General features: G+C 33.7%; 2 protein-coding genes and 1 long non-coding RNA gene across 3 annotated transcripts; 1 reads left to right on the forward strand and 2 right to left on the reverse strand.

Moving 5' to 3' along the window:
* Positions 1-795, forward strand: LOC146937634 (uncharacterized). Its single transcript, XM_085751848.1, has one exon. The coding sequence runs from the start codon at positions 42-44 to the stop codon at positions 570-572; it is 531 nt and encodes a 176-aa protein (XP_085607974.1). The 5' UTR covers positions 1-41; the 3' UTR covers positions 573-795.
* Positions 796-3,213: 2,418 nt separating this feature from the next.
* LOC146937635 (uncharacterized) lies at positions 3,214-6,099 on the reverse strand. The gene is made up of 5 exons (XM_085751847.1): positions 5,913-6,099; positions 5,657-5,842; positions 5,490-5,582; positions 3,716-4,241; positions 3,214-3,420 (listed from the first exon to the last, which is right to left on the reverse strand). Exons 1-4 carry the CDS (start codon positions 6,074-6,076, stop codon positions 3,719-3,721), a joined length of 966 nt encoding a protein of 321 aa, XP_085607973.1. The 5' UTR covers positions 6,077-6,099; the 3' UTR covers positions 3,214-3,420; positions 3,716-3,718.
* Positions 6,100-10,179: 4,080 nt separating this feature from the next.
* Positions 10,180-12,114, reverse strand: LOC146937636 (uncharacterized). The gene is made up of 2 exons (XR_015033306.1): positions 12,054-12,114; positions 10,180-10,455 (listed from the first exon to the last, which is right to left on the reverse strand). It is a non-coding gene; the product is annotated as an uncharacterized LOC146937636 (long non-coding RNA).
* Between the last annotated feature and the right edge of the window lie 1,021 nt (positions 12,115-13,135).

A 13,135-nucleotide genomic window follows, 5' to 3' on the forward strand; every position in this document is an offset into this window, starting at 1 on the left:
GTGTCCATTATTCATTCTCCCAAAAACCACACACACACACCATGGCCATAACCAGAGTCACTTCTATTTCCATCACCGTTTTACTCTTCCTTTTTACTACCACTCTCTCACGCGCCCGCGATCTTCAAAACCCGTTACCCGAATCCAATTCCGAAACCACCACGCGCTCTCATAGTTCTCCCAAAACACAACAACACGACACCGTTTCGTTCAATCTCAACTCCATCGACCACGTTCCGTTAACTTTCCTCGATTTCCGTCCAATCAACCGTCACATCCACCCACACCAACGCATATTGCCGTTAGACTTTCCGTTATCTCACCGCCGTTGCCGTCACGGTCACCGCCGTCAGATCCCTTACGGCAACGACATGATCTTGTCGAAAGATGCCAGTAACTCCGATCGTCGGATCCAGAAACGATTGGCGAGGATTCACCGTGGTGGGGTCAGGTACCGGCCGATGGTGATGACTTATAACGATTTCATTCGCCGTGATGAGGAGGATCGTCGTCATCATGATGAGAAGGGTTGGTTTGAGAAGAAGATTCATGAGTTGTTGAACTTGTTCTAATTATGATTCTATTATAGATATAGATATGAAGTGTTTGTGTGTTGAAAAATAACAATAATAATGTAAAATATGTAGTTTTAATTTTGTATTAATATGATATGATTCACTATATTACTAAGTTTATTATAGATATATGAAGTGTTTGTGTGTTGAAAAATAATAATAATGTAAAATATGTAGTTTTAATTTTGTATTAATATGATATGATGTACTATATTACTAAGTTTTGTATTAATATGATATGATGTAAAATATGTTTTTTTTGACAACTAATTCGGCTCATGCGTAGAGGCATGCGCACTCCAAAATCGTACCACGATGACATAAATCGTACCACGATTGCTTCATTAAACCCTAATTACCTTCCAAGCCCTTCTTGCAATCGTATCACGATTGGTTGGCAAGCTTTGTTCCTTCTGGGAATCAAACTTGGTATTTTTCGTGTACGTCTTTGGTAGAAGATCCTTGCCACAGGAGCCCAAGCAACTTGGTTAGTTTTTATGTTTATTGGAAAATGTTATTTATCTAGAAAAACAGTATCAAGAATTCTTTATTCTTGAAGAATTCTTGATGTTATTTTTCTAGATATATAGCATTACTCAGGTTTATTAGTTATGAGTTAGTTGTTAGGGTAATTTAATAGAATTATGATGCTATATTTATGGATGTTATTGTTGCTATTTACCAACTATTATAGTAGTTGATGATAAATAAGTAAATGTTGGACCTTCACTCTGAGAGGGTTGTGTAGATGCAATTGTTTGTTAATTCTATATCTAACTTATTTAGTATAATGTTTTCTTTTGTTTTTTGATAGTGAAGATATTTGGAAATGAATTGCAGAAATAGGACTTACTTCATCTCATAATTCTTCACACTCCCCCACCAAAAGTCCAAAACGTATCATGTTTTATTTCTTCAAATTCAAATATTTACATTTCTTCATTTCATATTATTTATATTATGTGTCTTTGTTGCAAAACCAATTGGATTAACATTAGATAATTCCTCATTCAACAACTTTAGATAAATAGTGCCAAAAGAGTCCTGAAATTTTTGATTGGATGGTCGGTATCATAAGAGAGATCAGAATATCCAGAATTGGGTTATCAAAGAATTTGAAACAAATGATATGGATGCTCTTGCTATGTAGGTTCATTATTACATGGTTTTATTTCTTAACCACAGATATTAGTAACGTTAGTGGAGAATTGGAATCCAAGTAACCTCTATGTTGTTGCTCCTTTATATCAAGACACCTTATGATTGTATATATATCAGACCTAATTTCATGATATTCATATTAGGTATATTTGTTTACTATCTGTGTTTTTGGTAAACAAAAGTGCTGGTTTTAAAATGTTATTTATATGATCAAACTAGAAATCTTAGGACACGTGCAATGTTTTTTTAGAAATTGTTTGAGTGTTCATGGCATTCATTAAGTTTAACGTAAAAAGTTGAAGATAACTGTCTGATTCGACAGAGATCAACAAGAAAGTTTATGAATTTAAAAGAGATCAACAAGAAAGTTTATGAATTTAAAAGAAACGTAAAAATCTTCAAAGATAATAAACAAATGGACTTAAAAGAAAGTCATTTGCATTGTATTGGTAAAAGTATGGTTCATCAAATTAGTTACATACATTCTTTTGACTTTTTGCTCTCTTCTTGGATAATTCGAGTGTGAAGAACTTTTGCATGTGATTTGCGACCTCGTTTTTCTATGAAAAATCACTATATATACATAAGAAAATAATTGAAAAACTAATGGTCCTAAACTATAAGTCTTCAATAGACTTGACCTGCTTTCTACGTGTCTTGGACCTTTGATCTTGCCCCTTCAAGAGAGGATTTAAATTCTTTCAAGTCGAACTCAACACTTGAAAATGTTAATTTAAATTGACTCTTGTCGAATGCCTTTGTATCCAGCCTACAACTGAAGAAAATTCCTTTTCAACAATAACTTTCTCATGTCGAAGACAAACACTTAGAAATACAAGCTAACAAATTGGCCCCCAAAAATGTCATTTTCGATTGAATTTATAAATAAAAGAGGAGATCGAAATTTTATGTTTCCAAGAAAAATATAATGACACCATCTCTGCTTTCAAACTTGTCCTTTCAACTCACATCCTACAAAAAAACCCTTATGGCGCGCCACTTTCTCATAAAGTTAGTGGGACATATCATCATTTTGAAAAACACAACTGTCATCAAATAACTTCAGCACGCTCCCGATATCTCTGGATTTTTGACTACGTGGCATCTCCTTACTGGAGTAGAATGTTGGAAAAAAAATTGGTTTGTACAATTCCTCTAAGATTTTGATGATAACAAAGTATTGATCAACAATTGGATGTGCTAATATTTGTTCAAGTGTGCAGGATCATAGAATAAATCCATCAATGAATTGAACATGTATTAGAGCATCAGAAATACTGGAGAAGCTTAAAAGACACCACTCAGAAGCTAGAAGAAAAGGTCAATAAGATTCCAGAAAACTGTTAACGAATAATTCCTAAAAAAACGATGAATAGTCTTCTATAAATTTTTTATACGGGGGAAGTAAAGAACCAACTTTAATTTTGTACTTGTGAACTATCAACTTTTTAAAAAATTCAATCAGAAGGAAGGTAAATTATCCAAATAAAATTACCATCTATAATGAACCAAGAAACATGTGTAATGTAAATTATCCTTAAACATCATATAACATAATATCCATTAAATCTAAAAGATAAACAGCATGTACAGAGTGCAAGATGAAAACAAGCTAGCATCAACAATTGATGAGGGCCTCTTTCTATGAGCATGATCAGTGGCTTACTTTCTGCTTATGGTGGTCCTGCATGGTCCAAAGAAACAGTTATTTTTTATTTTTACAGAAGTAACAAAGTTAATTAAAAGGCTAAAAAACCCATATAATATAACTACTATGAGCATGTGTACAGGAACGGAACTATTAATTATGAGCATCCATATGTGCAGTAAAAAGGATGATATTGAACAATTAATTGTGATATAAGCTATTGGAGAGTAATGTTACTTGAATGTGGAACCTCTACGGCCTTAAATATGATCTACGGCTGAAATCTTAGCAATATAATAAAGCAAAAAGCAAAATTTCATTTTATTAATACCTATTACTGAAGATTGTCATTATCGTTGGGGGGACGACGGTCCAGAAGGTCTTTTAGGATTGGAAGAATACGTTCAAGAGCCGTATCAAACGCCTGTTGAATCTGTTCCCGCTGCGCCCCTTGGGCTGGCTGCGAGGAAGACGCCCCTTGGGCTGGGGCTAGGCTTAGGATTGGAAGAATACTTTCAAAAGCCGCATCAACCGCGGTATTGCACATCTGTTGAATCTGTTCCTGCAGTGCCCCTTGGGCTCGGGCTGGCTGCGAGGAAGACGCCTCTCTAATCAGCCTGGGCCGTGTAGCACTAGGTCCCTCCAAATAACTCCCTGGCCTTTTCTTCCAAGAAGGATCTTTGCAAATGTAGTCGTAATAGTCTTCAAATTTTTGGATTTTACGCTTTAGTATTTCCTCCGAGACACCATAAAAAGCATCTTTATAACGTTCATCGCTAAGTATTGCACCCGGATTATTGCCAAGTTCATCCAACGCTTTGGCCAGTGTCTCTCTGTGAACAAGGGTGAAATTTTTCCTAAAAAAAAAAAAAAAAAATCCAGAAAGAACCAATTTGATTAGAGTAAAATACAAAACCAGAGTAATTCACAAGTCTAGCTAGTACTTCTAAAGAAATGAGAAAGCACTCTAAGATAACTACCAAATTGACTCTCAAGCAGACTCATCATATCACCAAAAATTATTATTATTCGGCAGAGTATAGTTATCACTTTGAAAAATCCTTCATGCTTGTGGACTATGGCAAAATCATAACAACCAGGACAATATGTGTTTACAAAGAAAAACTTCACATGGCAAGATCATTCACATAGCAACCTTGAACAAACAGTGTCGCACAACAATCCAGAACACACCAGTAGAGAATTGAATATACAACAACAACAACCAAGCCTTATCCCACTAAGTGGGGTCGGCTACATGAATCAAATGACGCCATAGTGTTCTATCAAAAACCATATTTGGATCCAACTCATTGACCTCTAAATCTTTTCTAATGGTTTCTCTAATGGTTTTCTTAGGTCTTCCTCTACCTCTTTTAACCTGACTCTCCTCCATTTGATCTACTCTTCTTACAACGGCATCTACGGGTCTTCTCTCTACATGTCCAAACTATCTAAGCCTATTTTCTACCAACTTTTCTACTATAGGTGCTACCCCCACTCTCTCTCTAATGGTGTCATTCATAATCCTATCCTGTCTAGTCTTACCACTCATCCAACGCAACATCTTCATCTCCGCTACGCTTACTTTACTCTCGTGTTGGCTCTTAACCGCCCAACACACCGTACCATACATCATTGCCGGTCTGACTATTGTCCGATAGAGAATTTAATATAACGAAATAATTTAATATAACGAAATAATGAACAACAACAGAAACAAACTTCACATGGCAAGATCATTCACATAGCAACCTTGAACAAACAGTGTCACACAACAATCCAGAACACACCAGTAGAAAATTGAATATCACGATATAATGAACAACAACACAAACAAACACCAATAACACAAATAATCACATACCCAAAATTACCACTTCATTCAGAGCACGGAAATTGACATTAAAATTCACAGAAGTCATAATTCTCAAATAATTGACCCATAATTGAAAATATAAGTTTTAGCTTATTTATGAGAAAGTCTAACTACTAATTTATAAACAAAATTTAAAAAGACATAGTTCCAAATTATCAGAAGAAAACAAAATTGAGATTAACCGTTGTGAAATAAGGAAAGACACATGAAAAACCAACTAATTTACTTATAAGGGGCATTATTCTCCAAGACCCGATTAATCGCATCGGCTTCAGCAAGCAAAGTATAGGGGATATGTGCAGGAAATCCTTCAGCAGTACTGAAAAGACACAAGAAATCTCAGTTAACAGTTATCATTTGAAATAAAAATTTAATTTATCATTTGAAACTTACAAATGACGTGGTGGGGGAGGTTGGTGTGGATAACCCTGAAGTTGGTGTGGATAACTCTGATGTTGGGGAGGTAGGAGAGGATAAGCAAAAGTACTCTGATGATGTTGGGGAGGTGGGAGTGGATTGAGATTAGGATTTCCATAATGAATAGAGTAGGGATCATGTCCATAAAGAGTCGTATCAACACTGCAAATCAAAAAATAAACGAAAAAAATTTCATCCAAAAAATTCAAAATAAGAACAGTTCGTCACATACCTAGCAACATTGGCATTGAGATCGGAAGCAGTTGATGTGTTGATCGGCAAAACCGAATCGACACTCGGAATGTTCTCCAAATCATCAACAACAGCGCCTCGACTAAAACGTTCAACACTATCATCAGACCTCACCCACGTTTCTTCGCGGCCTCTGCCACTCATTATTGTTGCAAAGTACTCCCTCTGTTTCAAAATTATGTTCATTCTTTTAATAATATATGTGATCCATAATCTTTTTTTTGAAGGAATGTGGTCCATAATCTTAAAATGTGAATCTTCTTATATATAAAAATTAACGGGTGAATATTTTAGCCCTAATTTTAACCTAAACCTATTGCATAGATTTACTGTTCTAACTCTAATGCTTATTTTCTGGTTTAACCTTATATTCCTCCCCCTCCTCCTCCCCCCCTCCTCCTCCTTCTAATTTGCACCAAAAATTGCACCATTTAATTTTATTTTTTTTTAAAAAAACTAACCACTTGCGACTGTTGTGAATGGTCGCAAGCCCATTTTAATTAAATTAAAATGCCTCCTTTGCGACAGTTGTGAAGGGTCGCAAGTCCCTTCAAAACCATGTGAATGCTCTTCCTTTGCGACTATTGGGAACTGTCGCAATAGCTTTTGCGACAGTTGGTGCGACTGTTCTATGAACTGTCGCAAAAGACCGTTGCGACCCCAACATTAGCGCCTGTTGGGGAACAGTCGCAAATGTACATTTGCGACCCTTCTAACAGTCGCAATCAGTCATTTTAAAAGTCGCAAAATGCATTTTTTCTTGTAGTGAATCTAGTTTTGGAAAGATTCCTAAGTTCAATGGAGATCCTGAAGAATTTTCTTGGTGGAAAACCAACTTCTACAGCTATGTCATGGGTTTAGATGAAGAACTATGGGACATACTTGAAGATGGTGTTGGTGACTTGGTCCTTGATGAAGAAGGAGCTGCTGTTGATAGAAAGAAACATACTCCTGCTTTGAAGAAACTTTACAAGAAGCATCATATTATCAGAGGAGCACTTGTCACTGCTATACCTAAAGCAGAGTATATGAAGATGAGTGACAAATCCACTGCTAAAGCAACGTTTGCTTCTCTCTGTTCTAACTATGAAGGCAGCAAAAAGGTCAAAGAAGCAAAAGCTCTAATGCTTGTTCATCATTATGAGCTATTCAAGAGATGAAACTATTGAGGAAATGTACTCAAGGTTTCAAACCTTAGAGTGACCCGGTACATAAAGTTCATAAATTAAATGTTAAATAATTTTTTAAAGAAATTTTGTTTTCTATCATTTATATCGATAATAACTTAATCTTATTTACTCAAAATGTCAACGAAATAAAATTTAATTTTTTTGAATTTTTAATACTTATAATGAAAAATATTGATTATTTACTGCGATATTGACTACTTATCTCGTATATCAAAGTTAGTTTAGCCAGTGACAACTTATCTCATGCATTTGAGTTCATTCTGAAATTTTATTAGTGATAACTTGTCAAAATCTGGGTAGTTTAATTTAATCAAAGTCAACTTCTCTTGTGCAATTTCTTAGTGACAAATTGTCATGTGCAAGATAGTTCTATTTAATCAATGTCAATTTATCCCATGCAATTTAGTTATTTTTTTTTTTGATCTTTTAGTCGATTCCCAATTATCTTGGCCATTTTAGTTGATGACCGTTCAATGTCATTGTAGAATTGAAGTAAGGTGCTATTCTAAACGGTAGAAACTCTTTTATAAATGACAACTTGTCCCGTGAATCAGGGTTAGTGTAGTCAATGAAAACTTATCCGATCTGTTTGATTTAACTTTGAAATTTAGTCAATGGCCATGCATTTCAGTTATTAACTAAATTTAGTGAAAGTCCACTTATTCCGTCCAGTTTTGTTGATGAGGATGCAATATAATTGTAGAATTGAAGTTAGGTGATATTCCAAATAGTATAAACACTTTAGCAAGACAAATTTTTTATAAACGACAGTTTGTCACGTATATCAAAGTTAGTTTAGTCAATGAGAACTTATCCCATGCATTTGAGTTAATTTTTAAATTATATTAGTGAAAACTTTTGAAGTGCATGATAGTTTAATTTAAGGCAAATACTATATCACACCCAAAAATTTAAGCGTCTCGGTACACAAAGTTCATAAATTAATAGTTAAATCATTTTTTTAAGAACTTTTTTTCTCTATCATTTATATTGATAATAACTAAATCTTATTTACTCAAAATGTCGACCTCAATAAAATTTAATTTTTATAATTTTTTTTACTCATAATTAAAAATATTGATTATATTTTGCTATATTGATTACTTGTCTCGTGTATCAAAGTTAGTTTAGCCAGCGACAACTTATCTCGTGCAATTGACATCATTTTGAAATTTTATCAGTGAAAACTTGTCAAGTTCATGGTAGTTTAATTTAATAAATGTCAACTTCTCATGTGCAATCTCCTAATGACAAATTGTCTTGTGCAAGATAGCTAAGTTTAATCGATGTCAATTTATCTCGTGCATTTTTAGTTATTTTTGAACTTTTGGTCGATTTCCAATTATCTTGTCCATTTTAGTTGATGACCGTTCAATGTAATTGAAAAATTGAAGTAAGGTGCTATTCAAAACAGTAGAAAAATCTTATATGAATGACAACTTGTCCTGTGAATAAGGGTTAGTGTAGTCAATGACAACTTATCCCGTCCGTATGACTTAACTTTGAAATTTTAGTCAATGCCCACATTTCCCATGCATTTCAGTTATTGACTAAATTTATTTTATTCCTTCCATTTTTGTTGATGATGATGCAATATAATTGTAGAATTGATGTTAGGTGATATTCCAAATAGTATAAACACTTTTAGCATGACCAATTTTTTTTTTTATAAACGACAGTTTATCTCGTATATCAAAGTTAGTTTAGTCAATGAGAATTTGTCCCGTGCATTTGAGTTCATTCTTAAATTATACTCCTTCCAGTCACTATTATAAGCAAATTTTGACTTATTAGGTCCATTCAATAAATAATGTATGTGGTCTACAATGTAGACCACATACATCATTTATTGAATGAATCTAAAAAGTAGAAATTTGCTTATAATAGTGACCGGAGGAAGTAGTAGTAAATTTTCTTGAAGTGCATAATAGTTTAATTTAAGTCAAATAGTTAAGAGTGTATCAAAGTTAGTTTTGTCAGTGATAACTTATCTTGTGCATTTGAGTTCGGTACAAAATATTTTTGCTGAAAACTTGTCAAGTTCATGATAGTTTAATTTAATCAATGTTAACGAAGTAAAATTAATTTATTAAAAATAATTTATTAAAAATATCAACGAGTAAAATTTAATTTTTCTGAATTTTTATTACTAACAATGAAAAATATTTTATTATTTTTTACAATATTGACTACTTGTCTCGTGTATAAAAGTTAGTTTAGCCAGTGACAACTTATCTCGTTTATTTTAGTTCATTTTGAAATTTTATTGCTGAAAACTTGTCAAGTTCATAATAATTTAATTTAATCAATGTCAACTTCTCTTGTGCATTTTCTTAATGACAACTTGTCTTGTGTTTCTCCCATGCATTTAAGTTATTTTTGAACTTTTAGTCGATGCCAAATTATCTTGTCCATTTTAGTTGATGACCGTAAGATGTCATTTTAGAATTGATGTAGGGTGATATTCTAAACAATAGAATCTCTTTTATAATTGACAACTTCTCCCGTGAATCAAGGTTAGTGCGGTCAATGACAACTTATCCCGTCCTTTTGATTTAACTTTGAAATTTTAGTCAATGCCCATTATTCCCATGGATTTCATCTTTTAACTAAATTTAGTCAAAGTTCACTTATTTCATCCATTGTTGATGAGGATACAATATAATTGTAGAATAGAAGTGAGGTGATATTCCAAATAGTATAATTTTTCATAAAAGTATATTTCTACTTAACAAATGTAGGTTTGGAATCATGTTTAATTGGATGTTGTCACATGCCTTCGATTGAATAGTATTTAAAAGTTTTATTGCAAAAAGACAAAATGTTGCAGTATGCATGCGTATTGAAAGTAGGGATGGGAATAGGCCAGGCCGGCCTACAGGGGCCTATGACCTAGCCTACGACTGGCCAGGCCAGGCTTTTTTCTTAAATAGAGAAGGTCTGGGCTTTTTTGTAACACCCCGTTTTCCCAACATATAAATATTATAAAATAAATCAGAGTTCATCACAAACAGGATGCGATATTTCGTTCTTCAAAATATCATTAAATATAAATAGAGTTAAAATCCGCTCTTTATTTAAAACAACTGCTGTCAATAATTTCAAATATGTCGCAGCAGGAAAATTATTAAATGTTTAAAAAATACTTGGCACTAAAGGCCTCAACGTCATCAACATAATTAATTCCATCTAAAAATGGTCCAACAATAATTTATAAAAAGAATACGTAACAATGGAAAATCAAATACAATTAATCCCCATCCCGTTACGTATCAGAGCGACTCCTAAGACGACACGAGGAATCAACTCACATCAGCGGTTACTCCTGGTTATCTACACGTTACCCACGTAGAGGTAACATTCAAACAGAAGGGGTGAGATTTCACATTCAATAATAATAAGCATATAATTCATTAAAAGAATTTAACAACATAAATCAACAATAGTACATCAGCAACATTACTTCACATAACTTCAAAAACAATTCATCAACAAAACTTCGCTCAACAATGCGACAACAATGACTTGACAATGCAACAACAACGTCTCAACAATGCAACAACAACGACTCAACAAATGCAATATGCATGTGGTACCATAAGAGCATCAAGCTCTCTTCGCTCATGTGGTAATTCGACTTGACAGGCTACAACCCCCTTCGCTTAAAATTAACAGAGCTACAACTCCCTTCGCTAATGTCATAATTCGACATGTCAGGCTACAACCCGCTTCACTTAAAATGATTATGTATTGACACAACCAATGCAGCAACAACAACAACAACAACAGCGACTTCGCTTTATGACTTCATAATTCATCAATCATGAACAACATCATATTACATCATATTCAACACCTAAAAATCATTCACAAATCTTCATTTAATCATATCAAACTATCCACAAAAGATTTGTCAAATATTTGGTTTTAAGGATCGTTTTCGACAAAGTTCGTCTCTCATTTTACAACTTTAAAATAATTGAAACAAATAAACTAAGACCAAGCAACTAGGATCCAATGCCTCAACTATGGATACACCTAGGCCACATATGAGTGTAGTAGAGTATACATGTCCGTTTCACCGGCTAAATACAATAGAATTATAAAATTCACCAAGTACGACTCATAGTATCATTTTACAAAACCAATTTACTTTCAAAACAAAACCAAGTTAGATTCATCACGTCATAGGTTAAATACTCTTAAACACCTTAATTGAACTCCTAACACACAAGTTTTGGAGTTTGGAAACAAACCACAGGGTTTCGGGTTGACTTGGAAATAGTTATGCTAAGTGTCCTTAAAATTTCTCCAAGACCTACTTGGAGTGTATCCATCATAACTCAAAATCTAGAAATCATTTTCAAGTCAAACCAAAGCCACTGGAAAGATAAAAAAATATTCTAAAACTTTCATGTTTACACCAGAAGCCAATTCGAAACAAAAATATGTGAAAAAGACGCAAGAATACGAAACAGGGTATGCTGTCAGACAGGTAGCTCTCGGAAAAACTCCATCTTTCAAAAAAAAATCCCAATTTTGAATCCCCAAAGCCCAAATTTGGTCCCAAAGTTTGTTTAAACATTTCTAAACATGAAAAGACACTTAAATCCATATAAAACTTGAACCAAAACATCCTTTCAACAAAAATCATCATTTGAGCCATTTTTCATGAAAACCTTCAAGAACAACATAAATTCATAGCAAGCTCTATGATTATGATTACCCATGGCATCAATCATCAACAACAACATCTCATAACAACAATAGCAGCATTTAATCATGAATTCATTGAATTATCTACTTTTTCAACAATCAATTCCAAATCAAAACCTAATATCTTTAATCATCAAAATCAGACAACACCAATCATGTTAAACCCTATTTCAGAATTATAAACCAATTATTAGAGAAGCTAGTCCCACCCTTACCTTAGATTGGTTGAATTCGGACTCTACAAGCTTGCTCCTCTTCTCTACTTTGACTTCTCACTTTCTCCCTTTTTCTCCAAAAAGCAGTTTCTACGTATTCTGTATTCTGACTTTCTAATTTTCTATTCTTAACTTAGTTTTTCTCCCTTATTCCCATTCTGCCCCTCAACCTCAATATTCTATTTTAATTAATAATTTCTCCACTAAATAAAGCTCATAATAACTACTAATAAATACCAACATATAACATATCACAAATATGTTGGAACAAAATGTGTTTAACAATGAACCTTGAGAGTTTTGATGATAACAAGGTATTAAAAATTGTCAATTGGACTAGCTAATATTTGTTCAAGTATACAGGACCATAGTCAAAAATTTACATCTTAAATAGGTTCTGGATGAACAAAAGAGAGCTAAGAAATCAACAAAAAGGAAGCTTAAAGGCGTCTGAAGAGAAGTGCTCCTGAAGACAAAAGTGCTCCTGAAGTGATGAAGTCATCAGAAACTAGTTTATCAAAAGCAACCTCATCAGAAGCTGAAATTCACCAGAAGCTGAAGTTCATTAGAACGAAGAATTAATACTTCAAAAGCTGTTTAGTGGATTCGAAAGCAATGCAGAGGACTGGGAATACAAAGCAACGGTCATTTTGAGAAGAATTGAAGGCATTGGATGCTTATCTTCAAAAGGCGTTGACAAAGTACAATTGTACGAAGTGTACACCCACTACCTCCACTACTCTATTGTGTCTCTGCTATAAGACAAGAAAAACAGCTCTGCCTGCAATGATGTTCCTTCACAATGGGAATGGATTTGAAATTGATCCTTCATAGGAGAACAACCAACTCAGGCAAAAGATCATTGGTGATTGATCAAAGCTTCAAACGACTCTTTTTGATGTGCTGGCAATTTCACAACGTCTCTTTCACACCTCTATATAAAGGAGTGAAGACTTAGAGATTAGTAGAGACTCAACAACAATTTACTAGCGCCAAAACTCTGCTGGAATTGTTCTGCAATCAAAGTTCACTTAGAATTTCTGTTTTCAAGTTCATATCTTAGAAATTCTAGAGTCTTTAGA

The sequence above is a fragment of the Medicago sativa genome, chromosome 3, assembly GCF_051527215.1.
Source record: "Medicago sativa cultivar Bolivia chromosome 3, Bolivia_mono, whole genome shotgun sequence".
Lineage (NCBI taxonomy): Eukaryota > Viridiplantae > Streptophyta > Magnoliopsida > Fabales > Fabaceae > Medicago > Medicago sativa.

What these genes read in the sequence shown, in the direction of transcription:
- LOC146937634 (XM_085751848.1), top strand. Translation starts at nt 42, where the DNA reads ATGGCCATAACCAGAGTCACTTCTATTTCCATCACCGTTTTACTCTTC.
- LOC146937635 (XM_085751847.1), bottom strand. Translation starts at nt 6,076, where the DNA reads ATGAGTGGCAGAGGCCGCGAAGAAACGTGGGTGAGGTCTGATGATAGT. An exon ending in CTCAATGCCAATGTTGCTAG is followed by an intron (nt 5,843 to 5,912) that starts GTATGTGACGAA and finishes TTTGATTTGCAG; the next exon opens with TGTTGATACGACTCTTTATG. An exon ending in CCTCCCCCACCACGTCATTT is followed by an intron (nt 5,583 to 5,656) that starts GTAAGTTTCAAA and finishes GTGTCTTTTCAG; the next exon opens with TACTGCTGAAGGATTTCCTG.